The 27,273-nt window shown below is 55.0% G+C and overlaps 1 protein-coding gene across 4 annotated transcripts in view; it reads left to right on the plus strand.

Annotated features, from left to right (window-relative positions):
* Positions 1-1,284: 1,284 nt before the first annotated feature.
* The window catches only part of MGAT5B (alpha-1,6-mannosylglycoprotein 6-beta-N-acetylglucosaminyltransferase B), a 66,053-nt gene continuing 40,064 nt past the window's right edge, over positions 1,285-27,273 (plus strand). Inside the window, exons 1-3 of one of the 4 annotated variants that reach the window (XM_074319630.1) lie at positions 1,285-1,903; positions 5,615-5,727; positions 12,870-13,017. In XM_074319630.1, coding sequence (XP_074175731.1) covers positions 1,836-1,903; positions 5,615-5,727; positions 12,870-13,017 — 329 coding nt within the window. In that variant the 5' untranslated portion in view covers positions 1,285-1,835. Of the gene's footprint in view, positions 1,904-3,258; positions 3,604-5,614; positions 5,728-12,869; positions 13,018-27,273 lie in introns of those variants that run through there. The other 3 variants (XM_074319631.1, XM_074319632.1, XM_074319629.1) reach the window with 3 other exon arrangements.

Raw genomic sequence — 27,273 nt, forward strand, 5'->3', positions numbered from 1 at the left:
TCGAGTAACATATTAATCCGCCAACACCAATTCATCACCAGTGTTCACATTAGCAAAGAGTAAGGCAATGAGATAATGGAACACGGGACAGGTGAATTTTGATGAAGGAGCAGGAAAAGCAAGAGCAGGAGTCACTGCTGGTGAGAAATGGCTCAGAAGGGGGGTTGGCAGGTGGGCTAGGAGGGCAGCAAAAGGGCTGGGGGCCGGGGGAATGGTTGGACAGGACCAGGGCCAATTGGAGCGGAATAAAGGTATTTCTGCTCTCCTAAGCCAGGCTGCGGAATCAGCCTGGGATGGAGAGACCCTCAGGGTCATCCATGTCATTTTACACATGGCCCAAGTCCTTGGGTTTTTCCCAGCGTGGGGCTCCATGTCTACACCTGGCCGATGGTCAGGTCTGGCAAGTGTTGTTGCCTGGGGACTTCCTCAAATCCAGGCCTGGCCGCCATCTCTCTGTGCTCACAGGCACCGCCCACCCATCTCTGCAATCGCAAAGCAAACCCGTCTGTCTCCGAAGTCAAGAAGTATAGGGAGGGGGTGGGAGGAGGGCATGTAAATGCTTTATAGAACTGGAAGGAGCCTTAGCGAACTTCTGGTCACTCTCATTTCATAGTGGAGAAACCGAGGCCAGGGAGTCCTCGTGACTTGCACCAGTCACCCACTGGTTATTGGAGGCTCTGAGGCTAGAACTCAGGCCCACACAGTGTGCCCCCTCTTCTGGGCTCAGTGGAAGAAACTGAGCCCCACAGGTTGAGTTTGAATTCAGACCTGCAAGCAGAGGGGAGCCGCAGCAGTTCTGATCAAAGAGGGGAAAAGGATGGGTGAGGATTGCAAAGCGAAATCAGAGTGGGTGTGAGGGGAGGGTGCAGAAGCCCCCCAAGTCGGCAGAGGCAGCAGCTGGAGGGAGGGCCCTGGCACTGGTCGGGAAGAAGGGGTGTCTCTTCCTAGCGCTGACCTCTGTGCTCGGCAGGACCCCAAGCAGCCCTCGGTCCTCGGGGCTGGTGGCGCCCGGGATATTTCCGAAAGCGGGGACCCGGGAAGTTGCACCGCTGGGGGGAGGCGTCGGGACTCCCGCCCTCCGGTCCCCAGCGCCCCACCCCGGGCCGGGAGGGTGCACTGCTGGCCCTCGGCCACGAGATGGCGCCGGTGCGCCGAGGAAGCGCGACAGCCGCTCCCGGGCCGCCCCAGCCGCGGCTCCGCCGCCTCCTCCGAGGAAACAATGCGGCGCCTCCCCGCGTAGCGCGGCGCGGGCAGGACGCCGGACACCCGAGCGCGGGCAGCCAAGCGAGCGGCGAGGCGGGCGCGGGGCGCCCTCGCGGAGAGCCATGGGCGCTGCGCGGCGCCGGGCCGAGGAGGTGCGCGGCCCAGAGGCTCGGGGGGCTGGGGCGCGGGCCCGGGGCCGCCTCTAGCCGGCACCGAGGGCGCGGGCCCGGGGATGAGGGCCGCCGCGGCGGGGAGCCCGTCTGCGCGCCGCGGCGCCGTCCCGCCCAACGAGCGAGCCCGAGCAGGCAGACGCGCGGCCGGCGGTCTGGGGGCGCGCCGCCTCCCGGCCCCAAAAATGTGAAGCGGTGAGGGCGGAGACGCAGAGACGGCCCGGCCGGGCGCCCTCGCCGCCCTCCGGCAGCCGCGCTGCTCCCCTTCCCCTGCCCCCCGAGGCCGCGTCGACCGCGCGGGCCTCCGCCAGAGTAGTGAAGCCGCCGAGCCTCCGTGCCTCCCGCCTCGCTCCCACCGGGTTTCCACCCGCAGCGGGTTCGTGGCCCGGACGCGGCGCGAGAAGCGCCCGGGACAGTGCGTCCGGCCTCGTCCGTGGCTCTTCGCCCAGACAAGTTTGAACAATGATCACAGTCAACCCCGATGGGAAGATAATGGTCAGAAGATGCCTGGTCACCCTAAGACCCTTTCGGTAAAGTTCTCTCCGGGTTGGCGCGGGGAGGTCTTTTTCCCCGAGGGGGCGCGGGGTGGAGGTGCGCGAGGTCGGTCCCCGCGAGGGTGCATGCCCGGTGGCAGAAAGGGCAGTTTGTGTTTCCACCCGTGGTGAGGCCGGTGGGGCTGGGGCAGGAATGGAGCTGGGGTTCAGGTTCATGTGGGGAAGGGTGTGTAATTCTGGGACGTGTCCAGAGTTGGTCTAGGTTGGAGAGGACTCCCGGTGCGAAGGTGGAAATGCGGGCAGGAAGCGCCCAGGTGTGGTCCTGGGCTCGGGAAGTCTCCTAGCCAGGGCGCCCCTTCCCTGCCCCTCGGGGTCCTTCCCCAACTCGCCGACTGCCCCACCCCGGCGGCAAAGTTAGCGCGCAGTGTCGGGCTGCACCCCCACCCCGCCGGCGCGTCGAACCCGGGTCGGCCCGCCCACCCCCTCCGCCTGTGCCACCGCCCCCTGCGCCTTCGTCGTGCGCTGCCCTTCTCGCGGCGGTGTGCGGGCCTTCCTCCAACGAGAGGGTCCCCGAGGTTGGGGCAAGGAACCCCACTGCTGGGGATTCGACACCCGTTCGCGGGCGGTGGAGAGGCGGGGCCAGGAGCGGCGCTGCGGGGCAGAAGGGCTAAGGGAGCCCGGACCGCGGCGGGAGCGTGGAAGCAGGATGGAGGCCAGGAGCGATTCCTCTACCCCGCCAACCTCTGGTGGCCAAGGCCAGGAAGGGCTAGGGCCGCGCGGTGCAGGACAGGCTCTGCTGATCCCAACCCATGGGGCCAGAGAGCCCGCCGGTCCCCGAGCAGCTCCCTCCTCTCCTAAGAGCCGGTGGAGCCCGGCCTACAGTCGGGGTTGGGCAGAGGGCGCTAAGTGATGGGTGTCCAGCGGGTTCAGAGTGCTACCTCGCCCGGGGAGTGGGGGCTGGAGGACGCGGGGGGGGCGGGGCCAGGGCGGGGGCCGCACTCCGGGCGGGGGCCTGGGGGCCTCACTCCGGACGCGGGCCTCACTCCGATGCGGCCACAGGTGAGGGTCCAGGGCACGGGCAGGAGCCCGCGAGAGCAGGGACTGGGCAGGCGGAGGCGCTCGAAGCCTGGGCAGTGGGAGGGGCCGAATTTGAGCCCCTCCCCTCCAGGCCTCGGGCTAGAGCCCCCGGCCCTCCCAGGGCTCCCGCTGTTCTCCCTTCAGTCTCTTGACTAGGAGACCGACTCCACAACACCTCCAGCCCCCTCTATCCGTCAGGCCAGTTGTGCGGGGCTGAAGAGACAGTCTTCAGGGACGACAGGGGTTATACTGGACCACCGCTGTCTGGAGGACGCGGGAGGACCATCGGGCTGGGGGGGTCTCCTAGGGTAGGGCCTTGGGCTGGTGATTGGGAGGGTGTCAAGAGCCCCCGACTCAAGGTTCCCATGGGAAGCAGGCGTCTCTGGAAAGGGCCTCTCTCCTCCAGGAAATCCTCTAATCTCTAGCTGACTGGTACTGGTGAAAGGATCCTTGCCCCGTCTCACCCACCCTGTGTCCAACCCGTCGACTAGGCCGCGGGAAGGCCAGCCGCACTCAAGCTTTAGCCGGATGTTTCCTGGTGTAATTAGAAGCAGCTGGCGGACGCAAGCACCATGGACAGCGCCTGCTCCCAAGCGCAGCTTCCCTCTGGGGTTCTGTCCTGGTTCCTTCAGGCTCTTGCCTGAAGGCAGGATTCAGAGGTGGGATTGCATAGATTCCCCTCCTTCCAAGTTGTGTAACTTTGCCTCAGGGACTCCCTAGGCGTCCCATAGACCCACAGCTTCCAGTGGAGTCTTTGTGTCCCCTTCAGACGGGGGTGGGGAGGGGACAGGCCTCCAACCACATCACCTGTACTTGCAATCCTCAAGGGCAGGCTAGAATGATCCCAGGATTGAGGTCTGACAGAGACAGATGCAGAAGGGATGTGTTGGGGGCTTCGGGTTCTGGGCTAGAGTCTTAGATGCCTTCTCTAAGTTCAACCCCATAGCTGGGGAAGTGGATGGAGGAAGTGAGGGATGAGAAACTTGAGGGGTCTCTGCTTGTTCCCAGACTGGGAAGACAAACAGCTGATTTCCTTAGGACCTTCTTGGGAGTGCGACCACCTCCTTTTACACTGTCCCTCTGGCTGCTGTCCTGAGACCAGCCTGTTTTAATCTTGGGGATCCCAGGCCCTGAGCCCCACCCCTGGGGTTGATAGAATTTGGTGAGGGGTCTCTGGGAGGTGAGGGAGCAGTGCCTCTTGTGCCATTTTGTCTGTTCTTTCCTTTTTTTGTTGTTTTTGTTTTCCTCCTGTCCTTTCTGTCACCTCCTGAAGGAAGTGCCCAGTGCCCTCTCTGCTTTTGGGTTCTACTCCTCTCTGATTTAATCTCTAACAGCTTCCTTTAAATATGGGCTGGGAATTTGGTTGTGCTTTTCTTTTCTTCTGCAATTATGTGTTTATTTTAGTGGACCAAATTTTAATTAAATACGGCTCTGCCAGTTTCAAATAATGAAGATTAAAATGCATAAAGGAAGTCTCGCCTAGAGATACAAACAAATGTGGGTTTTGAGGGTGGGGTGCAGGCAGGAGGGCTGGAGATCTCTGGCATGACTTGTGGGCCCCCCGCCCCCATGCTGAGCCTGACCCCATGCAAGATGGGGATTTTCACCTTGACCTTGGCGGGGAGGGCTCCCCTTTCAGCTCTGTTAGCTCATCAAGTTTTCTGATTGATTCCAAGTCTCAGAACAGCTGCCACCTCTGGCCACTCCAAGGCTGTTCTGGGGAGCTCAGGTCTCCTGTTTGGGGTAGCACGGAGGCAGCAGGAACCTGGGGCTGGACTTGAGGGTGGGTTTCCTACTGTGTCCCTGGGGCTGTGTGTTGAAACAATGAAGACCAGTTACACTGTGACAGGGCACACGCATGTGACACCCCACGCACAGGTGTCAGCTCACTCTGACCAGTCCATGGTGCAGGCTGACAACCTACCGTGTGTTTGCCTGGTGAAATGTGGGTTAGGGAGAGTCTAGGCACAGAAGGCAGCCACATGGCCCTGCCCTTCTAGCTATTACCATCTGGTAGTGATGGAGGGCACATGCCATCCCCCCTTAAACATGGTGAGGAGCTGTTCAAGCAAGCTCATGATTGACGGCTGTGGCAAGGCCTGTGTACACAAGTGCTGAGTGGGGCCCGGTGATTGATGGGATCCAGGTGGGTTTCGTCTGGACCAGTTGCTTGCCCTCTGGCTGGCACCGGGACCAGCTGTTTCCATCTATACCAATGGTTCTCAAACTTGAGCATGTATCTGGATTGCCTGGAGAGCTTGGGAAAAGCACTGCTTGCCCCACCCCACAGTGTCTGATGCAGTAAACCCCGGGTTGGGGCTCAAGAATTTACATGTCCAGTATTTCCAAGGCGATTTGCTGCTGCTGGTCTGGGACCACACTTGGAGGACCTTGGCTAACAAGCCAGGCTCTATCTGAGGCTAGAACCTGCCTAACCTCACACCTAAGGAGCATTGTTGTTGTCCCTTGTGGTCTTGTGTGTGACTCATGGCCAGTTCCTTGTACTGGAAGTCTCTTTATCCTGCGGTGATGGGAGACTACCTGGCCCAGGAGCCCAGCCCCCGGATGTTTCATTCTTCCATCCACCCATCCCTTCCTCGCTCATTCATTCGTACGAGCGCCTACTGGGTAGGGGTGCATGGCGCTGACCTGCCCTGTTGCTCTCCGCAGGCTTTTTGTCCTGGGCATCGGCTTCTTCTCACTCTGCTTCCTGATGACGTCTCTGGGAGGCCAGCTCTCAGCCCGGCGCCCGGGGGACTCCCCCTTCACCATCCGCACAGAAGGTACGTGATGGGAAAAGGGGAGGCAGACGTGGGTGCAGGTGTTTGTGGGTGAGGAGAGGGAGGCCTTTGTGCCTAGCATCACAGGGGGCTTTCTGGGGCCCTGTCCTGGGCATTCTGTCCACCTCCTGAGTGGACATGTGAGTTGAGAGGGGCTGGGGCTTGGGCCACGTGACCTTGCGTGCTGCTTTGGCCTTGATCCTGACTATGGTCATCAGGGTTCCTCTTGCCTTGACTCTCAAGCTAGGGAAGGGTCTTTGAGTCAGGGTCTCGCAGGCAGCAGAAGAGGCTGCCTGTGTTGCCTCTTTAGTGGGGTGAGGGGTGGTTCTGAATATGACACCTGTCTCTTTGAGACACACATATTCTGTGCCTTTGGTCCAGGCTGTGGCCACAGCGGGGGGCAGAGGGCAGACTGTCTGTGAGCTCCCGTGCCTTGGCTCTGAGCTCTCGGAACACAGTGTGGATCTTCGTTGGTTCTTGCCCACATGATACTTTCAAGGCAGTGGAACGGAGGTTCCGAGCCCATGTGGGCTTTGGGGACGAGATGGACCTGGTCTGTTCCCTGACTCCTCACCTACCAGCTGTGTGCTGTTGGCCAGGTCACTAAGTCAGCTACAGAAGGGAAGTAATGCCTGTCTTCAGGAGGGTGACCTGGGTACCCTCCTGCTGAAGGTGGGTCCTGCTCCCCTCGTCCTGCTCAGGGAGGGGTGCAGAGTCCCGCTTCGTGTGTTACGGAGGCTCGTCTGGTCAACAGTGGGTAAGAGGAACACAGGGAACTTGGGCAACTGAGGCAAATGGGGTTTCTGGAGCTGTCCAGGGGCTGGCTCTGTGGGCTCCCCCTGCCCCTCCGGGAAGTCTCTCTCTGAAATCCACCCTTTTGAGCGCCAAGGGCTCAGCTGACTGGCTCCCCTGTTCCAGACGACGAATATACCCTCTAGTGGAATGGTTGTCACCTGGGGGTGGGGCTCTGAGGGACACTTAGGGCACCTGTGTCTCATCATTAGGCTCAGCCCTTTGGTTTCACGTACACTTCTTTAAACTCGCAAAGGCTCCCGGCAGTAATTTCACATTTATTAGTCACTCAAGCCTGAGCGTACGTTAATTTATTCCATTTCTGCCTCGTGGAGATTCTGCAGTCTCTCTGAGCCTTCGTGTTTGCCTCTGATAAACGCGCACGATCGCATCTCCTTCCCCAGGACTGTCATGAGTTGGTGTTCAGAGAACATACATGAAGGGTCTCGAACAGCATCTGGCAAATAGTACAAGTGCCATAAATGTTTACTGGGTACATTGAATGTGTGATGGGGACACTGCAGAAACGACTGTTTAGAGAAAAGGATGGAGGAGGTGCCAGGGTGTCTCCATGGGAGACACCTGACGATTGCGGTTGAAAGAGCGGGTGGGTAGTTGTGAAGGTGCACTGGAGGGCAAGCTTGGGGCGGGATCCGGGAGGGCATGGGGGGAGGGGTGGTGGGGGGATGAGAGACGCTCACGCTCCCTGGGTGCCAGCCCTGGAGAGGGGGCGTGTCTGTCGGGGGGGCTCCTGTAAGGGCTTGAGGAAGCTGGCTCTCCAGAAAGGTCAGCGATGCAAGAGCTGCCAATCGGGGGCTGGGGCAGACGGGTGCCTGACTGGATGTATGGGTTCTTCTGCTTGTCCCCTCGAGGGGTCGGGGCCCCATCTTGGCAGGGGTGGGCCCAGTAGCCCAGAGTACAAGGGACTTGAGGGTGCCCTGCTGTGCAGCTTTGCCTGGTAGATGGGGCAGGGCCCCACTGCAGCCCAGGTCTTGTGTCTTAGGGGTAAGCAGAACCATAGAGGGGAGAGGATTTACCCAAGGTCATGCATTAGGCTAAAGGCGTGTGAGTGTGTGTGTGTGTGTGTGTGTGTGTGTGTGTGTGTTTGTGTGTGTGTGAACTTTCCACTGGAGGATATAATATGAACAAACTGAACACATCCATGCAACCAGCAACCCAGAATGTGGTGACCCCCAGAAGTGCCCTCTTGCCTCCTCCCACTCACCCCTTCCCCAGGGACGTCAGGACCCTGACTCTAATAGCACAGAGACGTTTTCCCTGGTTTGGGACTTTATGAGAACGGAATCTCATAATGGGTGTTCTGTGTGTGTGGCTTTTTCTCGCTCAGTATCACATCTGTGAGACTCATCCATCTTGGGGTTGGCATTTGTTTTTGCTGCTGGGCCGCGTCCCATGGTGTGCGGACACCGCGGTGTATCTGTTCCACTGTTGGTGGACGTTCGGTTGTTCCCAGTTTGTGGCTTTTGTGGCTAGTGCGGCTGTGAACATTCTTCTACGTGCCTGGTGGAGACATGCAGGCGTTTCTGTTGGGCATCCCTGGGAGTGGAGTTGCCAGGCCTGCTGTTGGAAGACTTAGAAGATGGAAGAAATGTCTGGGAGGAAGAGGAGATGGGCAGGGAGCGGGCCTCTGAGAACCCCGGAGAGCTGACCCTGCTTCACTTCGTATCCCACTCCTTGACCCCTGGTTTCTTTCATGCCTTTGGATTAAGTTGATTTGCTTGGAGAGACCCTAAGCAGGTGCTTGGAGGAGCCCCAAGTTTACCTTGTGGGCTTAACATCCTAATCCTGCAAGAGATGCCCCTGTAAATGACACTCCACAGTGTGCCTGGGGCAACCCTGCCACCAGCCTAGGAGGTGTCAGTGTTTCTGCCTAGGAACCACCTGAGGGAAGGATGGGGGTTAGAAGCGGTCCTGGGAAGGACACTGGAGGTCATGGGCTGGGCTGGGTTGTTGGGTAGCATTTATTCCCAGGGTCTGCACAGCCTGAGGGCAGAATCAGGAGAAAGAAACCCACATTTAGGGGAAAACAATCTTGCATTGGCCAACAAAACCATCCAAGCACAGATGGGAAAACACTCTCTCCCCACCTGATAAGCCTGAGGGAAGTGGGGTCCCACGTGGCCCTGGCTGGGGAGGGGCAGGGAGGGGGAGGTTTTCTCCAAAAGGGGGGAAGGAGAGGTCACGACAGCCTGTATGGACCGTGGCCTCCGTGGAGAGGCTCCAGGTTCCCCTGGGGCCAGTTTCTATTTTGTGATAAAGTTGTCTAGTTGAGGGGTAAAATTGTGACAGACATCTCATCCTATATTCTGCACACTCGTCTGAAGATTGAGGGGAGAAGGAGGCTGAAGGGAGCAGCAAACTCGGAGGAGATCTAACCTAATTCTCTCTTGCTGCGGTTGGTCCTGGCTTGGGCCCAGGGCAGGATTTTTTTGGCGTGCTCCCTCACCAGGCAGCTCTCCTCCCGCCCCAGCTGTCCCTCCTCCCTGCCTCCTGCCTCCGCTGCCCTTCTCTTGTCCTAAGAAGGAACCAGCTTCCTTCTAATGACGGGGGATGTGAAGTTGTGTCTGAGGCCTCCTTCCTGATGTTACCGCTCTCTGTCTTGTCTTGACGAAGTACAAGTCGGAGGCTGTCCCCAGAGGGACAGGTCTGTAGACTAGAGGTCGTTGGTTCAGCTGTGTATCTGCCCTGAGTTTCCCTTGTGGCCTGGCCCTGCCAGACCTCCTGTGTCCCCTCCCCCCGCCAGGATTTGAACTTGGGGAATACCGGAGAAATATTTCCTTGCTCCAAGGCTGTCTCTGGCCCTGGACCTCGGGGCTATAGGGCTCTGGGGTGCATCCTCTCAGAGGCTGGAGCGCGTGCCCTTGTCCCCTCCGCTGCCCAGAGCCCAGAGCTCCATGGCCTCTGCTGCTTTCTAACGTGGCCGCGTGTGGACAGACAAATGCACTCGTATTTCCAGCTGCACAAACACCAAGTCACAGCCCCTGCGTCAAGTGCAGGGAGGTCTCTCTTCTCTACCGAGGTGGTGGCCTCCTTCAATTTCCAGGAACCAATGGTAAAGGGTGGGGTTGGGGACAAGAAAGGGAGGGCAAGCGAGGACGGGAGACACAGAGAGAAACGGAGAAGCTGTACATGGAGAGGAGGGGACCTCTGGGTAATCAGACACCCCTGTCTGTAAATGTGGAGAGCCATTTGTCTCTCGCATCCCAGCTTTCCTTATTTATATGGAAATATGGAGGGAACATGTGTGAGTTCCGAGACGTGTCACTGGGGCCTCACATTAAGTACATTTCAATCCAGCCAGTGCCGAGAGCCGTGAGGTGACTCAGGGCAAGCTGTGTCAGGAGCTTGCTCTGCTGACAGTTCTGGGGCTGGTGGTGACATTCAGGGAGCGTGTCACATGGGGAGGGCCCCCGGACTGGCTGTGCAAGGCTTGCTTCCCTCCCAGGGACCCATCCCCTGGGCAGAAAATATGCTTGGTGCCCAGGAGTTCTCTGGGAAGTGGTGGGGGAGGGGGCTGTCTCCTGAGGTCGCAGGAGCTTCCGGAGCCCTGGGCCATCTGATGACGATGAGCATGACCCCTGGGCCCCAGCTGCTGGGGACGTGTCCTGTGGTCTTAGTCCAGCCTGATGGAGGTGGCCTTGCAGACCCACCCGAGGGGGGCTCTGTCTCCTTAGCTACATCCATTAGCCCTCTATCTTCTGGGGTCCCTCTTTCTGGTGATGTTTTTAAGAATTGGCTTAATCTCTCCTGTGAAGGACACTCTAGAACCCCCAAATGTCTTCAAGGACTCTCCAGAGCTTACGTTTCCCTGGTCACCTCTTGCTCTGATCTCCTGCTTTGGCTGAATTATCCTACTCGGCATCCCCCCTGCCACCTGTGCCCCCACATTGACCTAGTTTGGAGGGCACCCTGTTCCCCCTAAGGCCCCTGCATAGCACAGAGGTGGGGTGATGGGCTGGGGGCGAGCAGATGACTATTCCCTCTTGCATCCTTGCCTTTCGGGACTCCCCCCCCCCAGTCGCTGCAGCAGGAGCTTCCCCACCCTGCTCAGCCCTCTGGCCACCCCACACCTGTCTCTGTGCCATGTTCTGTCGCCTGACCTCCCAGGCTGAGCAGGGGACTCCCGTCTTCCCTGAACATGCAGAGCCATTCAGCTCTCTCTCTGTCTCCCTGCTCTGGGCATCTAGACTCTGCTCTGGCCCACCCAGGGGTTTAGCAAAACAAAACAGCTCTCCCCCTAAGGGGATCCTAAGGGGTTTTCTAGGAACAATTCTTTCCTTTTCCATCACCCCAATTAATCTCTAGAGGCAATTACAGGAAGACGCTAGCCTATAGAACCTTAGGACTCGGTAAGTTCTGCAGGAGGGGAAACTGAGGCCCAGAGAAGCAAAGTGACAGGCCTGCCCATCCAGTCGGCACCTCTGTGTGTGTGCATCCCTCCCTCCCCATTCTTTTCTTCAGAGCCAGGACCCTGGCTGTTCAAGGAACCCACGGCGCCTCCTTGCTCTGGATTTGGTGCCCAGCTGGCACTGCCATGGGATGTGAATGCGCCCCCCTGGGTCCCGGTGGCCTCCCTTCTGACCACAGTTGGGCTCAGCTGGCAGGGGAACCCAGCCCGGAAGTAACTTAGTGTGAGATGCAGTGTAGCCACTGGCTTGGGCCTGGAGCCAGGGGATGTGGGGGACAAGCAAAGCGAAACATCACAAGCAGCCCCGTGACACGGAGCCTCTCTTGGCTCTTCCTCCTCAGCTCAGTCCCAAGCTTCCAGCTGAAGCGACTTGTCCCCTCCTGCACCCCCCTCCCTTCCCCCTTCTCTTGCTGTCGTTCCCAGTGGCCTTCTATGCTCTCTCCTGTCCCCACCTGGCACTGTGACCTTGGCGGCAAATGGGCCTGCTATTGTTCCTTGAGTTGGGGACGCTGAGATGGACGTGTTACAATGACTCTCCCTTGGCCATGCGGGTCAGGGGTGGGCAGAGGCAGGGAAGAGCCCAGTGTCCACCTCCCAGCCCCACTGAGCCTGCCAGACCCTCCCCTTTCTTTCCTGAGAGGCAGGCACATGGAGCTGCCCCGCCTGCGACCCTCAGGAGCCCCAAGCATGTGGGCTATACCCTGCAGCTCTTTGCTTAGGGGGCTTCCTGGAACCACTGGAGCTGGCTCTGCCACCCCTCAGCAGGCAGAAAGTACCAGAACGTGGCGGTCCTGGGAGCAACCCTCACGCAGTGACTCGTGGGAGATGGTGTGCACACAGCCCAACTCCCTCAGCCCCAGGGGGAGAACTCTGAGGCAGGTTCTACACTTGCTGGGTTCCCCAGCTTGGTGACACATCCTCTCTGGGCTGCCACCCCTCCCTATATCACCTCCCCAATCCTCAGCTGGGGTGTCCTTCACCTCCCAAATGAACGACTTGATCTCAGACCCTTGTTTCAGGATCTGCTTCTGGGGAACCCAACCTAGGGTGTCCGCTGCCCCTCCCCAGCAGCCTGGGACACCCCCAGAAGCATTGGAGTCTCCACTGACTTGGCTCATTTGTTATGAGTGATTCAGAGCCTGGCTCTTGGGGTCTGCAGGGAGCTGAGTTGGGGACTGCAGTGGCTGGAACTGAGCACCTATGGGAGGGACTGTTTAAAACCTCAAAATGTCATTGAAAAGGAAGGTAAGGACTTGCGTTCCTACACTGGCACGTGCAGCACTAATGATGGGAATAATTAGAAAGGAAATCACTGGGAATCGACGGCTGGTTAATGGGATCTTGGCTGAAACACCTCGTTTTCATTTAATTTTATTCTTCGCAAGGTCTCCCCTGCCCCTCAGCCCTGGGGTTGCTCTTTATGAACCCGAAGACCAGCTCAAGAGTGAGGGCAAATCCACGATGATTTTCTACAGTAGAATGTGGGGGAGAGGAGAAGGGATGTGGTCGGGGCCCCAAGGCTGGCAGGAGAGCAACAGGGCCCTGAACCTCTCGAACATGGGCTCACAGTCTCTCCTGTGCACCTGGGCCACGTGGGGAGCAAGCAAAGTGCAGGGTCCTTGGCCCCATGCCCTAGAGATTTAAATCAGCAGATCTAGACTAGGGCCTGGGAATCTGGATTTCAATAGTCTGGCCAGGAGATTCAGGTGCAGGGTGAATGAAGGATCGCAGTGTTAGAAACTGGTAGGAAGCAGGGTTGGCCCAGGGCTGTCTGGATTCCTGCCCTACAGGGGTGAGGGGCGGCAGGCTCCCTCTCCTGATCCCTCCTCTTTCTGGGAAGATGGGAATGGGGCTGGGATCTGAGCCACCCCGGCCTGGAGACCAGGTGGCCTCCAGGCTGACTGTGGCCATGCTCTGCGTGCAGTGATGGGTGGTCCGGAGTCCCGTGGCGTCCTCCGCAAGATGAGTGACCTGTTGGAGCTGATGATGAAACGAATGGACACACTGGCCAGACTGGAGAACAGCAGCGAACTGCACCGGGCTGCAGGTGAAGGGCATTTTGCCCTGGACAGGTGAGCGGGACACTGGAGGGAGAGGGGCACATGGCATGGGGAGGGCCTGTACCTCAGGTGTGCTGAGGGTGGGCGTGCAGTCTCAAAGTGCACTCCCACAGCTCAGCGGGGTGCGGGGTGCTGTCCGTCACCCCCTTGTTTTGTTAATCTGGAGAAAACTTTAAGAATACAGACAACCACACAGTAATACAACCCCGAGCACCTTTCTACCACCCAGATTCAACAACCGTTAACATTTCGTCGCATTGATGGTCTTTGTTCCCTTTTAATAAAACGTCGCAGATGAGGCTGAAGGGCCCTTTAACTGCTTCCCCCTGCAGACAAGTGCTTTCCTGACTTGGGTGTAGGTCCTTCCAGTACTTCTAAGTACTCTGACACCTGCGTTTTATACACAGACACGCTATAAATACATAGTGTGCGGTGTTGCAGACCTGACGCTGGTGGCTTCCCACAGTTCCTAGTCAGTGCCGGCTTGTTTCACTCAATGTGATGATTCTGAGCTCTGTCTCTGTTGAGGGCCATGGGTGGGTGTCCACGTGGACTGTGATGGCCGTAGTGGGCATCTGTTCTCCACTGATGGACCTGGGCCATCTTTGCCAAAAAGAATTTTCTGGTTTATTCATTCGAAATATTCCCCGACTGAGGTCAGAATGCACAAAGGTCCCCAAGAGTTTGTGCTATAGTCCCACATGCCTCCTCAGCACCCCTATGAGCCCCAGTGGTGTGCGACCAGATCAGAGCCATTGGTATGTAAGTGGTCTCCAGACCCTAGAGCAGGGGTGTCCAAACTTTTTTCAACGGTTTTCACCAAGGGCCATATGCGGTAAAATACACAAACAGTCGGGGCCACTCACTCGAGGTGAAGTACGTATTGCCTCACCTGGTTTATGTAAGTAAACTAAATATATTTTTGGAATTTGCTGCGGGCCAATTAACAATGGATCATGGGCCACAGTTGGCCCGTGGGCCGCAGTTTGGACACCCCTGCCCTAGAGAGTGAAGTCAGGGCATCCCGATTGAGAGTTCTGGCCTCCAGACTCGGATGTGGGAGGAGGGAGCCTGGACCCCACCCTCCCAGGGACACGAGCTACACCTGACTTTTTAGATAGTTTGGTTCTTTGTGAGATGGGTTTGCTCAACGTGTCCTATCTAACTGCTGAAAAATTAGTTGGAAACCCACCCTTTGACACAGTTTGGGAAAAGCTATACCTCAGCTAGTGTGACTTTCCAAAAGTGTTCTGCTAAAAAATAGGTTTGAAATCCACACTTTGAGACAGTTTGTGGAAAAGCTATATCTCAGCCAATGTGTATGCTATGTGGAAGGCAAAACTCCAATCATTTCCAAAGAATGAGGCAGCCACTTGGATTTGTAGGTGGAGGTTAGGGAAGCAAGGGGCTTACGTACAAGGCTTGTCGCGGGTGCCACGAGACGACTGGAGCTCACCCGCCTGCCAGAATCTTAGAAGTTTATATAGAGGCCTTAATTGGGGTCAGTCACGTACACCATCCAGATGGTCTCCACACCTTACTCTCTCAAGGCTGCGCCCTTGAAACAGCTCCCGCTGGGGGAACGGTGGGCAGAGTGTACATTCCAAGGGCAGGGGATGGGTGAGGAGCCTCCGATGACCGGGGTCCAGCTCTCATGTCAAACTGTGGTCATGTTCTCTCGCTTACCTCCTCAATCAGGAGGAAACGGAGGCACAGAGAAGTTGAGGAACTTGCTCAAAGCTGCGTAGCTGTGAAGGGGCTGGGCCTGGCTCTGGACCCAGGTCAGCTGGCTCCAGATCCCATCTTTCTAACAACCGTGCTCTTGATGGCCATTCATTAAATGTGCAGCTTGTGTGGGTTAGTTTTAATCCATTAGCAAGACTTTTCGTATCAATTAATTCACAATTCAGGAAACAAAATGTTTTTGTTAGACCTTTGCTCTGATTTTTTTTTTGGCTTGGAAAATGTAGCCACTCAAATTGCAGTTGTGGAGCCTGGGATTCAATGTGTTACTGGATGTGAAGAGCCCAGCAGAGTGCTTGGCTCCTGGTGGGAGCTCTTTCCCCACAGGAAATGGGGCCTCCTGGGTGGGCTGCGGTGCGGCCCTGCTGGGTTCCCGGTTAGAGGCTATCTCACCATCCAGGGGCTGAGTGTCTGACCAAAATAGACTCCTGAAACACATACGGGACCTGCTCGGCGCCAGGCACTGCTACAGGTGCTGGGCACTCAGTGATGTTCATTGTCCTCAGTCCAGTGGGCAGACAGGCAGTGACTGAGTACAAGAAATAGGTGAGATAATGTCTGATGCTGATCTGTGCTCTGAAGGATGGGGGTGGGTGACCACGAAAGGGGCTGTTCAGACATGGTGGTCTGGGAAGGCCCTTCCGCACCGGTGATATTTGAACTTAATTCTGAAGGATGGGAAGGAGGCAGCCACATGAGGAACTAGGAGTAAAGAATTTGAGGTAGAGAGAGCAGCAAGTGCAAAGACCCTGAGGTAGGAAAAAGCTTGGTATTTTGGAGAAAAAGGACCAGTGTGAAAGCCAACATGGCAAAGTGTGGTGAAGGGTGGGAGAGGTCAACAGGGCAGGTGGTGTAGGGCCTTGTCAGCGATGGTAAGGAGCCTTGGGACACTATTCTAACAGCTGTGGGAGGTTGCTGGGGAGCTTTCAACAGGGGCTGATGGGATCTGACTTGTTTTTTATAAAGATCACTCTGACGGCTTTGTGAAGAGTGGCTCAGGGGGTGGGGTGGCAAGAAGGGAAGCCAAGGGGCCGGGGGCAGAGACGGGGCGATGGAGGCAAAGGTGTTGGGCTCCCCTGGAGTTTCCTCTGAGGCCTGAGATGATTTCTTCTCTATGTCAATTTTCTCCAGCGCTGTCCCTGTCCCCTCTGGTCCAGCCCCTCCCGCACACCTCTCTCATCCTTCCCACCTTCGTGTCTGCCCCCAGCTGTGCTGCGACCTCCCTGGGCTGCTGACCTAGCCTCTGGCCACAGTCTGTCCATCAGAGCGAGGGCAGTGGGCCCAGATGTCTGTCTGCTGGAAACCCAGCTGTGGGCAGCAGAGCGGAGGGCCCGGTGAAGCTGGGCTCCAGGTCTGCCTTCTGGGGCTGGGGGTGCTACTGCCAGCATGTTCAGGGTATCTCTGGATTTCTTCCAGTCCCGGCCTGTCCCTCCCACCCCTGCCTTGCCCTTCATCTCCTGGGGTGGCGGTGGGGGAGCACATACCACCTCCCAGCTCCATCCCAGGAAATAGCAACGATTCATCATAACGAACAGAACCCATCAAGCCCCACAGGCAGAGTCATAAATTTCAGGGACACAGTTGCTCCTGGTTTCAGGGAGAGAAACCATGGGTGTGTCCAGGGCTAGCAGGAGGTTGCGTGCTCACACCCACCCTGTGCACTGACACGCCAGCCTCTCCCCACCCTTAACCTGGAGCTAGACAGGCAAGAATCCTGCAGACACACAGGCTGCTGTGCTTTCAGCACTCAGTTACCTGCACTTGGATTCCTCACTCTGAAATCCTCTGTGGCTTAAAAAGAACCACACCCACTGCCCTCTTCCTACCCTTCCAGAAGCTTCATGGCTGGTGTGTCCTCTAGGAAAGCAAATGTGCTTTTTCAGTCTAGGAAAGCATAATTAGGAATTATTTGCAGATTTGCTGCAAATGGCATCATATTATGTATCCTAGAGCCAAATAGTAATGATGTCTGAATTTTCCATAATAAAATTCAGCAACAGCAAAGACAACTGGAATTTGAGGCTGTCTGCCTCCGAGTCAGTCTGTATGGTGTTGAATCCTACCATGTGCAGAGTCTGGGCTGGAGTTTCGGGAATGGGTGCAGAGGACACAGGAGACAGAAGCTGGAGCCCTGTCCTCAAAGCGTGTACTGCTCTCCTGGGGACAGGAAGCCAGCACCCATCCCTGTCACAGTGAGAGTCACTGCAAATAAATTGCATTAGGAGTCAGCGCAAACCCGCCCCGGCTGGTCTGGCTCCGTAGCTCACAGTGATTAAGCCCCTGGGGGCCCAACACACCCTGTGTGTTTTCATTACTTCCTTCTTCTTTGCCTGTCCCCACGCTGAAATGTCCCCTTTGTGAGGGCAGAGATTTTGCCTGTTTCTCTTCTGTATCCCTAGCCTCAAGAACAACAGTTTGCACGTTCTTGTGCTTAGTAAGTTGTTGAAGGAAGAAAGGAAGGGAGAGAGGGGGGAGGGAAAGAAGGGCCGTGTGGGTGCCCTGGGTGCTGTGTTAGGTTGAGGAGCTGTGAAAGTGCCACAGTGCCCGTGTGACTGGGAGATGGAAGCGTTTGTGGTTCTGGCCAACCCCACCCTGGCCGACTGGGCCTCAGTTCTTGTTCTGTGCACTGAGGACATTGGACCCTGAACAGAGCGCTCAACTCAGGGGCGCCGGCTGCTGTGGGCGCAGAATCGTGAATGTGGTCACACCCGTGATCTGGTCGTTTCATTCTGGGAATCCGCCTTAGGAAAAGAATCTTAACGTTACAAACAGTTCTGTGACCTCATGGCCACTGTGGCCTTTTCTTTCTCTCTTCAATAGCGTTAGAAAGTTTGAGCAACAATTTCAGTGCCTGCCGGTGAAGACGTGGGTAGATACATCCCGACACCTCCACTGGGTGGGTTTATGCAGCTGTTGAAAAGTATGTTGATGGGAAATGCGGGGATTTTAATGGCAAGGGAAAATGTGAAAACAGTTATGTGATTATAAATAGAATTGGATTACACAGAGTGTAAAACTCCGTAAATGTGATATACTGCAGGAAAGACGGCACAGGCGATGCATCAAAATTTTTGTCTGTGGGTAATGAGATGAGGGCGTTCCCCCCCCCAATTTTTTTTTTAAAAGAAGCTTTATTTAAAAACTCAAAAAATGGTTCTAGACATTTTCAGCCAGGTTGGGTGGCCTGGAGAGCGGCTTCTCTGGGGGTCTGTGGGGGGGTGCTGAAGGGTGGGCAGGGGACACTTTACCTGGTAAGATAACTTTGGGCTCAATTTTAAAGGACAGGCCTCCTTTCTCTCAGAGCCTGTGCTGGGCCCAGCTCTGGGGTTTGCCCTTTTCTGATAGGACAGTGGAGCTGGGAGCTTGTTTGGCCCCAGGGCTGGAGAGAGGCCAGGCCATTGTGGGGGGAGGGCCGCTGGGTGAGAAGGCCAGGCAGTCCTCCAGGCCAGAACCCTAGCAAATATGACAATAACTGAGCAAGTTAAACATCCCTAACAAAGACCTACATTCTCAACATCCGATTATAAGCTGTTTGTGAGAGGGGCCTAAAACCAAATGACTCGGAAACTGAAAATAAAAGGAAAGGAAAATGTATGTAGAAACCACAAACAAGAAGGAAGCTTGGATGGCAATATTTATGCCAAACAAAGTGGAATTTGAGAAAAAAGCACATTTAGCAGGACAAAGACTATGGGAACAACTTCAACCTCACTAATAATAAAAACTCCACTTTGAAGAAACTGTAACTTATCAAGCTGGCAAATATGTTTTAGTTATAACACTTTCATTATTGATGGTACAACAGGAAAAGGATCAGTACAGTATAGCCACCCATGATAGGATGAAATGTGACCATTAAAAATCATATTTAAAAAAATGTTTAATGAATGGCAGTGTACTTACACAGTCTCAGTAAATGAGGTAAGATACAAAGCATATACAGTAGGATCGCAATGTCTTAAATAAAACACACGTAGGAGATATTAAAAAAAAATTTCACCAGAAGAAGCCTGGGCCCTGGGGTGGACTTGGGGGCTCTGCTTCCCCCAGCCTGGCCCTAACACCCCGGCTTTGCCCCATTCACGGACACTGACCCCTTCCCCAGCCCAACTCCAGCTCTGTTCCTATTAAGATTAAGTGGGGAAATAGCTCTGTATTATCTATCTGTCATCTATCATATATCAATCATCTAATATATATGTATGAATATATGTATGTATGAGGTCTGACAATTTGCAAACTTGTTGCAACTATGTTGCTAATCGTTTTTGATATCAGAGGGATTATTCATTATGAATTTGTACCAACTGGACAAACAGTTAACCAAGTTTACTATTTGGAAGTGCTGAAAAGGCTGCGTGAAAAAGTTAGATGACCTGAACTTTTCACCAACAATTCATGGCTCTTGCATCATGACAATGCACCAGCTCACACGGCACTGCCTGTGAGGGAGTTTTTAGCCAGTAAACAAATAACTGTATTGGAACACCCGCCCTACTCACCTGATCTGGCCCCCAATGACTTCTTTCTTTACCCAAAGAGAAAGGAAATATTGAAAGGAAGACATTTTTATGACATTCAGGACATCAAAGGTAAATACGACGACAGCTCTAATGGCCATTCCAGAAAAAGAGTTCCAAAATTGCTTTGAGGGTGGACTAGGCACTGGCGTTGGTGCATAGCTTCCCAAGGGGGGGACTTCGAAGGTGACCGTAGTGATATTCAGCAATGAGGCATGTAGCACTTTTTCCAGGATGAATTCGCAAACTTAATTGTCCGACCTCATACGTATATTTCTTGGTGCAGGAGAGAGGAATCCTCTCTGCTCTTGCTTGGGGAGGGCCTGGCAGATCCATGATCATCTTTTTGGAATCTCCTGCAGCATCAGGGACTCTGGATGAGGGTGAAGAGGGGCTGAAGCTGAGGAGGGAGCAGTAGAAATGCAGGGAAGGCTGGACACCAGGGTGAGGGTTTCCATGTGGTGTGTGTGTGAGAGAGAGAGACAGAAAGACTGACAGACAAACAGAGAGAACACGTCTCCCGTCCTGGCTGTACATGCTTGTGTCTCTTGGTAGGTATATCTGTGAGCACCTGTGTGCAGGAGTCTCCGTGTTTTTAAAGGGAAGGCGGTCAGTTTCATGATGAAATAACAACTCCCAGCAAGCACGCTGGCCAGCTGTGCGGAAATCAATACCCTGTTAATTGGATGCAACCCTCATAAATCATGGGAGGAACCCGTGAAATTAAACCTCCTTCCCCAGGCGTCCTGGAGAGCTCTTCAAGGGGCCAGGGGAATGAGGGCTGGAATTAGTGATTGCCTCGAGGGGCTGGGAGGAGGGGCCGGAGCCTGGGGGGTGGGGGGCTCTTGTAGCCGGTGTTGGGAGGAGAAGTGGCCACAGGCCACTGACAGGAGCCAGGGTTCCCTGGCCCTGGGTGGTACATGGAGCAGAGCATTCAGTGGCTGGCGGGGTCCTGTGGTGTTAGCTGCCCCTTTGCTGCCTGGAGACTGAGTACACCAGGCTCAGCCTCAGGGGCAGCTGGCTCCAGGAGGCCACAGCAAGGGGCTGGCGTCTCTTTGTGGGTGTGAGGGGAGGGACTCCTGGGCAGGACTTCGAATACCATGGATTCTTAGGGTACTTCCAGGGTGGCCCCTGGGGGTGGGGAGAGGGATGACCAGAGCCTGGCTTGGGGTTCTTTTACTTTCCAAGTAAGAAGTGATCGTGGTGGTGGAATTTCTGGTGCTTAGTAGATGTGCAGAAAGCATGCAGGGCAGGCCCAGGTCTCGCACGCCGAGTGCATTTAACGATTTCATCGATGCAGTGGGAAGGGGCCAGGGCTGGGTGCGAGTCCCTGCCCTCTTCCCAGCCCACAGCATGACTTCATTTTATCTTCTCCTGGGCAGTTTCCCCTTCACATAGTACGGTAAGGGGCGGGACCAGAAGGTGTCTGAGGTCCCATGGCGCTCAGAGGTCCTGGGATGTGGGTCCCGCACGGGTTCTCAAGGTCGTGGTGTCTCCAACGAAGGCAGGGTGAATGGTTTGGGCACACCGCGGGGGTAGCTCCACCAGGCGGGGCAGTTAGAGCTCCCGGGCCACCTGTTAGCCCCCTTCCCTTGGGACAGGGGCAGCATTAGCTTCCTCAGAAGGTGCCAGCAGATCCCAGGCCATCGTTTTGCCTCTCTCGTCCCTGTCCATGGTTGTTTGCAGACTCTTATGTTTCAGGCTGGCTCGGGCCACTGTGGGCACCTTTATGGCTGAGAGAGCTCAGGGAACCCTTCCAGCCAGTACCACACCTGGGGTGGCCCTCGGCCCTGGGAGGTGCGTTCTGGGTTCCCAGGACTTTGTTGCACAGTGGGCTGAACTAGCAGTAATAATAATGAGTGATGATAATAAGGAAGAATAGCAGCCACCCTCTACTGAGTGCTTTTTATGAACTTTGACCTTGACCAAGGAGAAGGTCCTATCCAGGTGTACAATTCCCAGATGAAGGAGCTGGGCGCAGGCAGGGAAAGGACTGGCCCAGGCCATAGAGCCAGTGGGGACTGAGCCCGGCCTCTGTTGTCTGTACAGCCCAGTGGTGCTGAGAGCTGGGGCAATCTCAGGACTGCCACATTTATGGGGGGTTAAAAGGTCCCATGATTCCTTGTGGGTCTCTGCCCAACTGGGAGGGATGGTGGGACTCTTTGGGTTGGTGTGTCAGCCCTGCTGGCCCTAAGAGCTTCCTGATAACGCAAAAGGCCCCCCAACCTTTCTGCCCCTGCCTGGCACCCAGAGTTTATAGGCTGAGGCCAGAGAACCTCACTGTCTGTGGGGAGGCCCCAGCCTGGCTCAGGAATAACCTCCTACTACAGGGTTAAGTGTGAAGGCCTGGGCCAGACTCGCCTCAGCCAGGAGCCCAGTCCTGGGTCTGGAAGGGGGACATTGTGAGGCTGGTCTCCCGGTCAACCTTCCTGCAGGGGCTGGAATCATCTCGGCCTCAGATCCATTTAAGTCCCTGGGTCAGCGGTTTCAATGTGGGAGACTCACCTTTTTCAAATGTGGGCCATTCCGTGTAGAGCATTTAATTGGGGAGCTTCATGCTATCCAGAAGGGGAGGGACCTAGCTTGGAGTGCCCACCACAAGTAATAACAGTAACAGGTGCCCTACAAGTGACAATTAAAACCAAGGCCAAGTATGTGATACCATTTAGGCCTCAAAGCCGCCGCATGGGAGTCACCTCCCGTGCTGGGCCTCTGTGTGGTTCTCCTGTGTATCTCCGCGCCCAGAGCAGAGCCTGGCAGCGAGCCGGCGTGTAGGAAATCTGTGTGGAAGGCACATGTCGGCGGGCCCTCCCCCTGGGCACCCGTCTGAGACCCCAGCCTGCCCCCTCCCCGCCTCTCCACGTCTTCACTGCTACAGTCCTGCCACTCTGCCAGAAGCCCACCAGTTCAGGCTCATCTGGCTTACCCACTCTCTGCTTTTAAAATGCATGTACCAAAGATAAAAAAGGAAAGAAATAAAAATATGCCGTAAGTGGGAGGAGGGTTAAAGGGCTCTCAGTCAATGGTGCGAGTGGAAGGAAGGTTAGGGGTGCATTAGATGGGGGGAGAAAGGCCGAGGGGATCGTCTCCATGGTCCGCCTGCCTGGGCTTGTCCGCTGGTAACAGGCCCTACAGGGTTAGGATGGGTGTTGCTAGGGAAACCCCTTCGGCCAGAACTCTTTCTGCCTTTGCCACCTGCCAGGAAGGTGTTCACTGTTAGCCCCATAGAAATGGTGCTCAGTGTCCCATTCCTGTGATTGTCACACCCGAGACCCGAAAGGGCCTATGGTTTTTTGCTCGGTCATGGCCTTGGCCTGATGTCCTGCCCCTGTGCCCACCTGGAGGCACAGACCCCTTCCAGGTGAATTGGTGCCTGCCTCACAGCTCCCTTATGGGCACTACTGCCCAGGAGGGAGGGGCTGGGCAATGGGTTTTCTCTGTGCAATCCAGCCACGTCCCAGGGCAGCCTGCCTTTTCTGATTGATTGGGTCCAGTGTTGCATCTGTGACTCCAGGCTGCTTCCCATACTGAGGACACAGGACTGGGGCCCTTGTATAATCTCAGCATGAGTGTCCAGGCGTTTGTCTGGAAGGGCTGAATCGCTGTCCTCCCACAGCCCTCGTTGCTCAGCACCCCCCCGCCCCCCAGAAGTATCTTGTCCCCTGTGCCCTTCTGTGGCACAGCAGCCTTTTCAGCAGGAACCAAGCTGCTGGGCTGGAACCCGATTTCCCACTCAATAGCTGTGTGACCCTGAGCAAGTAGCTCAACCTTGCTGTGCCTTGGTTGCCTCATCCGTACAGTGGGGCCATTAAAAAGGAATCATGATATCAGGAGAATGAAATGAGACCATGTACATAAAAAGCTTGGCAAGTGAGTGCTCCCCGGTGGATACTTTATTATTGTCATTCCCAGAATGTTTTCTCCTGTTCTCCTCACATGCTAATGTCTGGGGAGAGTCCTGCCTTTCTGGGCTGTGTCAGGACTACAGGGGTCCTTCCTCCAGAAAAAATATGAAAAGTTGTATTAGTTTCCTAGGGCTTCCGGGATAAGGTCCCGCACACTGAGGAGCTTAAACAGCAGGAATGTGTTGTCTCACAGTTCTAGAGGCCAGAAGTTCAAGATCCAGGTGTGGCAGAGTGTTAGCAGGGCCACACTCTCTTTGAAGGCGCTTAGGAGGATGTGTTCCAGGTCCTTCTCCTGGCTTCGGGTAGTTTCTGGGTTATGGCAGCATAATCCCAGTCTTCCCATGTGTGTGTCTGCGTCCAAATTCCCCTTTTTGTTAGGAGACCAGTCACGTTGGACTCAGGCCTACCCTTCTCCAGTATGACCTCATATTCACTCCACTAATTGCACCCAAATGTAATTCCGGAAATAATTCCTTCCTTTCAAATAAGTTCACGTTTTGAGATACTGGGAGTTAGGACTGTAACATACAAATTGTAGGGATCACAGTTTAACCAATAGGAAAATTATATTTTATGGCCGCATTGGTAGAGAGACAAATATTTTCATCTTCCATAGAAAACATTTTCTTTGACCTACAATGTTTTCCCTGATTTTTAAAAAATTAAAACATGTTCGTGGACCCCTAAAAGCATTGTGAACCCTGGCACTGTGCCTCCTGGGCTTGATGGAGAGTCAGGCCTGCTGCACCCTGACACCACGGTGACAATCCCATGACTCTGGGTTCCCTTGGGCACCATCGATGGGCTGGAGGCAGCTGTCCGCCTTCTCCCCAGTCCATCTCCCCCACTTCCTGTTCCACTTAAGTGTTTCCCAGGTCACCAGTGTCTGTAGTCTGAGGTCTCGTGCCATCCACTTTGTCATTTAAAAAAAATAAAAATAAAAAAAATAAAAATAAAAAAACTTCTCAGAGAGAGAAGCCTAATCACATATGATTTGAAAATAGAAAGTGCTGCACACATGCTAAGTCCAGTATAATAATAGTGACGCCAAGTAATTCCGTTTTGAACAAGTTGAACTTGTTAAATCAGACAGATGCCATCTGCACTATTTAAAGCCCGAGCTAGCGATATGTTTTATGCAGAAACGCTTGTCATATGAAAATTGCTGAATCCCTGAAAAAGTGAAGTGCTTTGCTCTATAGTTAGACTCAGGACACTTCTTCTCGGGGCTGGGGTGACCGCTGTAGGTAGGGAGTTGAAAGCATCTCAAGCATTTACTGAGTGCCTACTGTATGCTGAGCTTTTTGCAGTCAGCCTTGTGTCTAATCCTTGCAATCACTCTGTGAGGTAGTTGAGATTATTCAGATTTTACCGGAGACAACCCCTGAGTTCAGAGAGGTTAAGTAACTCGCCCAAGGTCACACAGCTCTCCCGTGGAGCCTGGACTGGAATCTAGGACCTCTGACTCCGAGGCCCTGACTCTTTCCAATAAATCTCTGAATAATGGGGAGAGTCACTGACCCCGGGCTTGAGAAGTCATGGGGGTCCCTAGTTCTTCATCTCCTGTGACAGTAGCAGCAGAATTAAGCTTGAGTTTCAGCAAAGGGAGCACAGGTTGGACAGAAGAAGTGCCTGACAGCCGGGGTGGGGGAGGGGAGACAGGAGAACCTGGGCGCTCCTTTTGTGATGGATTAAAAACCGCTTTTCTTCAGTTCTGCAGATGGTGATTATATGCGTGTCCTGGGGCTGCCATAAAAAAATGACCACAAACCAGATGGCTTCAAACAACAGAAATGTATTCTCTCTCCGTTCTGGAGGCTGGAAGTCTGAAATCAGGGTGTCTTCAGGGCCTCGTTCTTTCCGAAGGCTCCAGGGGAGGGTCCTTCCTGCCTCCTCCAGCTTCTGGTTTGTAGATGCAGCACTGCCGTCCGCCTCCGTCAGCACACGGCTGTCTTCTCCCTGTGCATCCTCACGTGGCCTCTTACAAAGACACCAGTCATTGAGCTCAGGGCTGCCCGAATCCAGTCTGACCTCAATTAAGTCCGTCTGCAGAAACCCCATTTCCAAGTATGGTCATGTTCTGAGGTGCCGGGTGGATGGGAATTTTGGGGGACACTTTTCAATCCAAAATAGTGATGGACCCCTGATCACATGGCCTGTACGGGGCAGTATCAGGCTCCACATATGAAAGTGCGTCCTTGTCCTGGACGATTCCAGGCTCCTTTGGGGGTTTCAGGCCTGCTACTCACAACTGCACCCCGGGGTACAGGGGGCTCAGAGAAGTGATCTGGCTCCCATAGGGTAGAAGGAGTGGAGCCTCGAGGGAGAGACGCTTTCGGGAAGACTCGAAGTAGGGTGGGGTCCCTTCCACTGTCTCCGGAGACCTGGCAGGACCACCAGCTGGTCCCTGATGGGTCATTTGTGCTCTGGGGTCTCCAGTTAGAAGTCAAGAAGGGCATCTGGTCCTTCCTCACCCCAGAGCACCCCTTGTCATGCCGTGGCCACCTGTGTTCGGTACCAACTCAGATCCAGCGTCTGTCAGGTTCCGGCCGTCGGCACTGTGGCCGCCTTCTTTGGTCGCCTAAATATTCTTTCCAGTCAGAAGAGGGTCCACCCTGTTCTCATAGATTGGTGGGGAAACAGTGCCCCAACCCTCATTTGGAACTCATTTCAGAGCCCAGTGAGGTCCAGGTCATCTCGTTCCTTCTCTGGTCTGACCCAGGCATTCTCAATGGGAGGGTACCACCCCCCGAATTGGGTGAAAACTGGTTCTTGAGGGACAAGACAATCTTAGGCCATGTTGTGTAAACAGATAAGCAGAACATCTGAGGGGGTGATGACATTCCAAGGGGTGGGGGTTGAGAAGGGCAAAATGTCTCCAAAGGCTCCGTAGGGGCCCATAATGAAAGAAAGTTGAGAAACCCTGATCAGCCCAGATCTCTTTTGCTGCAGCTCCAACCACACCACCGCGGTAGCGGTGATGCTGGTTAACCCAGGGCTTATGCCATGTGGGTGCTGCTCATCTGTGTTCTCCACATCTTTCCTCTGTTGGGCGTCACCATAACTCTACGAGGTTGGGCCATTTTCTTCTCCATTTTAAAAAAGGAGTGTGCCGAGGCACAGAGAGGGTAAGTGACTTGCCCAGGGTCACACAGCTCCTAAGAGGCAGAGCTCCAGCTCATTTCCTTGTGCATTACTGTAAATTGAAGACAAGCGGATGTTCTCTTCCCAACAGCATTCTTGACAATCTGAAGACCAACGAGAAATATTCTTACTTCTTCCTGCCCGTGGATCTTTTGAGCAGAAGAAGCATTCGTCTTTTACAGCTCTTCTCATTCGTATTTGTAGTCTCACAGGAGGCCATTGTGGGTTGAATTGTGTCCTCTGAAAACATACGTTGAAGTCCTCGCCCCCAGTACCTATGACGGTGATCTTATGTGAAAATAGAGTCTTTGCAGATGTGATCAAATTAAGATGAGGTCATGCAAGATGTGGGTGAGCCCTGATCCAATGACCAGTGTCCTTATAAGAAGAGGAAATTTGGACACACAGAGAAGCCAAGTGATGACAGAGGTTGGAGAGAGGCAGCCACAAGCCAAGGAACGCTGCCAAGGATTGCCGCCCCCACCGGAGGCTGGGAGAGAGGCCGGGAACAGATGCTTTCTCAGAGGCACCGGGAGGAACCAGCCCCACCTACACCTTATCTCAGACGTCTGGCCTCTAGAACTGTGAGAGAATCAATGTGTGTTGTTTTAAGCCACCAAATGGATGGTAGTTTGGTACGGCAGCCCCAGGAAACAAATATAGAGGCGATGCCGTTTTCCACGCAAGTTGTTTGTTTTTGAGTGGATTGACCTGATTGTGTGTACATTGTGTACATTGCGCCTCCTGTCACATGCTTCCTTTTTCCCCCGTCCCCACCTCCAGGTCTGCCTTGCCCCTGCTGGTCCCCAATACTAGTCTCCCTTTTCTGTAACCACCCTTGCTCCCGTTACAGAAAGTGGAGGTAGGAGCGGAGGGTGGCCTGAGAGGGCAGGTGGCCACTGGGGGTCACTACTGTGCCTTCTATGGTGGGCAGGTCACCAGCCGAGAAGAGGAGG

This window comes from Rhinolophus sinicus, linkage group LG15, assembly GCF_036562045.2.
Source record: "Rhinolophus sinicus isolate RSC01 linkage group LG15, ASM3656204v1, whole genome shotgun sequence".
Lineage (NCBI taxonomy): Eukaryota > Metazoa > Chordata > Mammalia > Chiroptera > Rhinolophidae > Rhinolophus > Rhinolophus sinicus.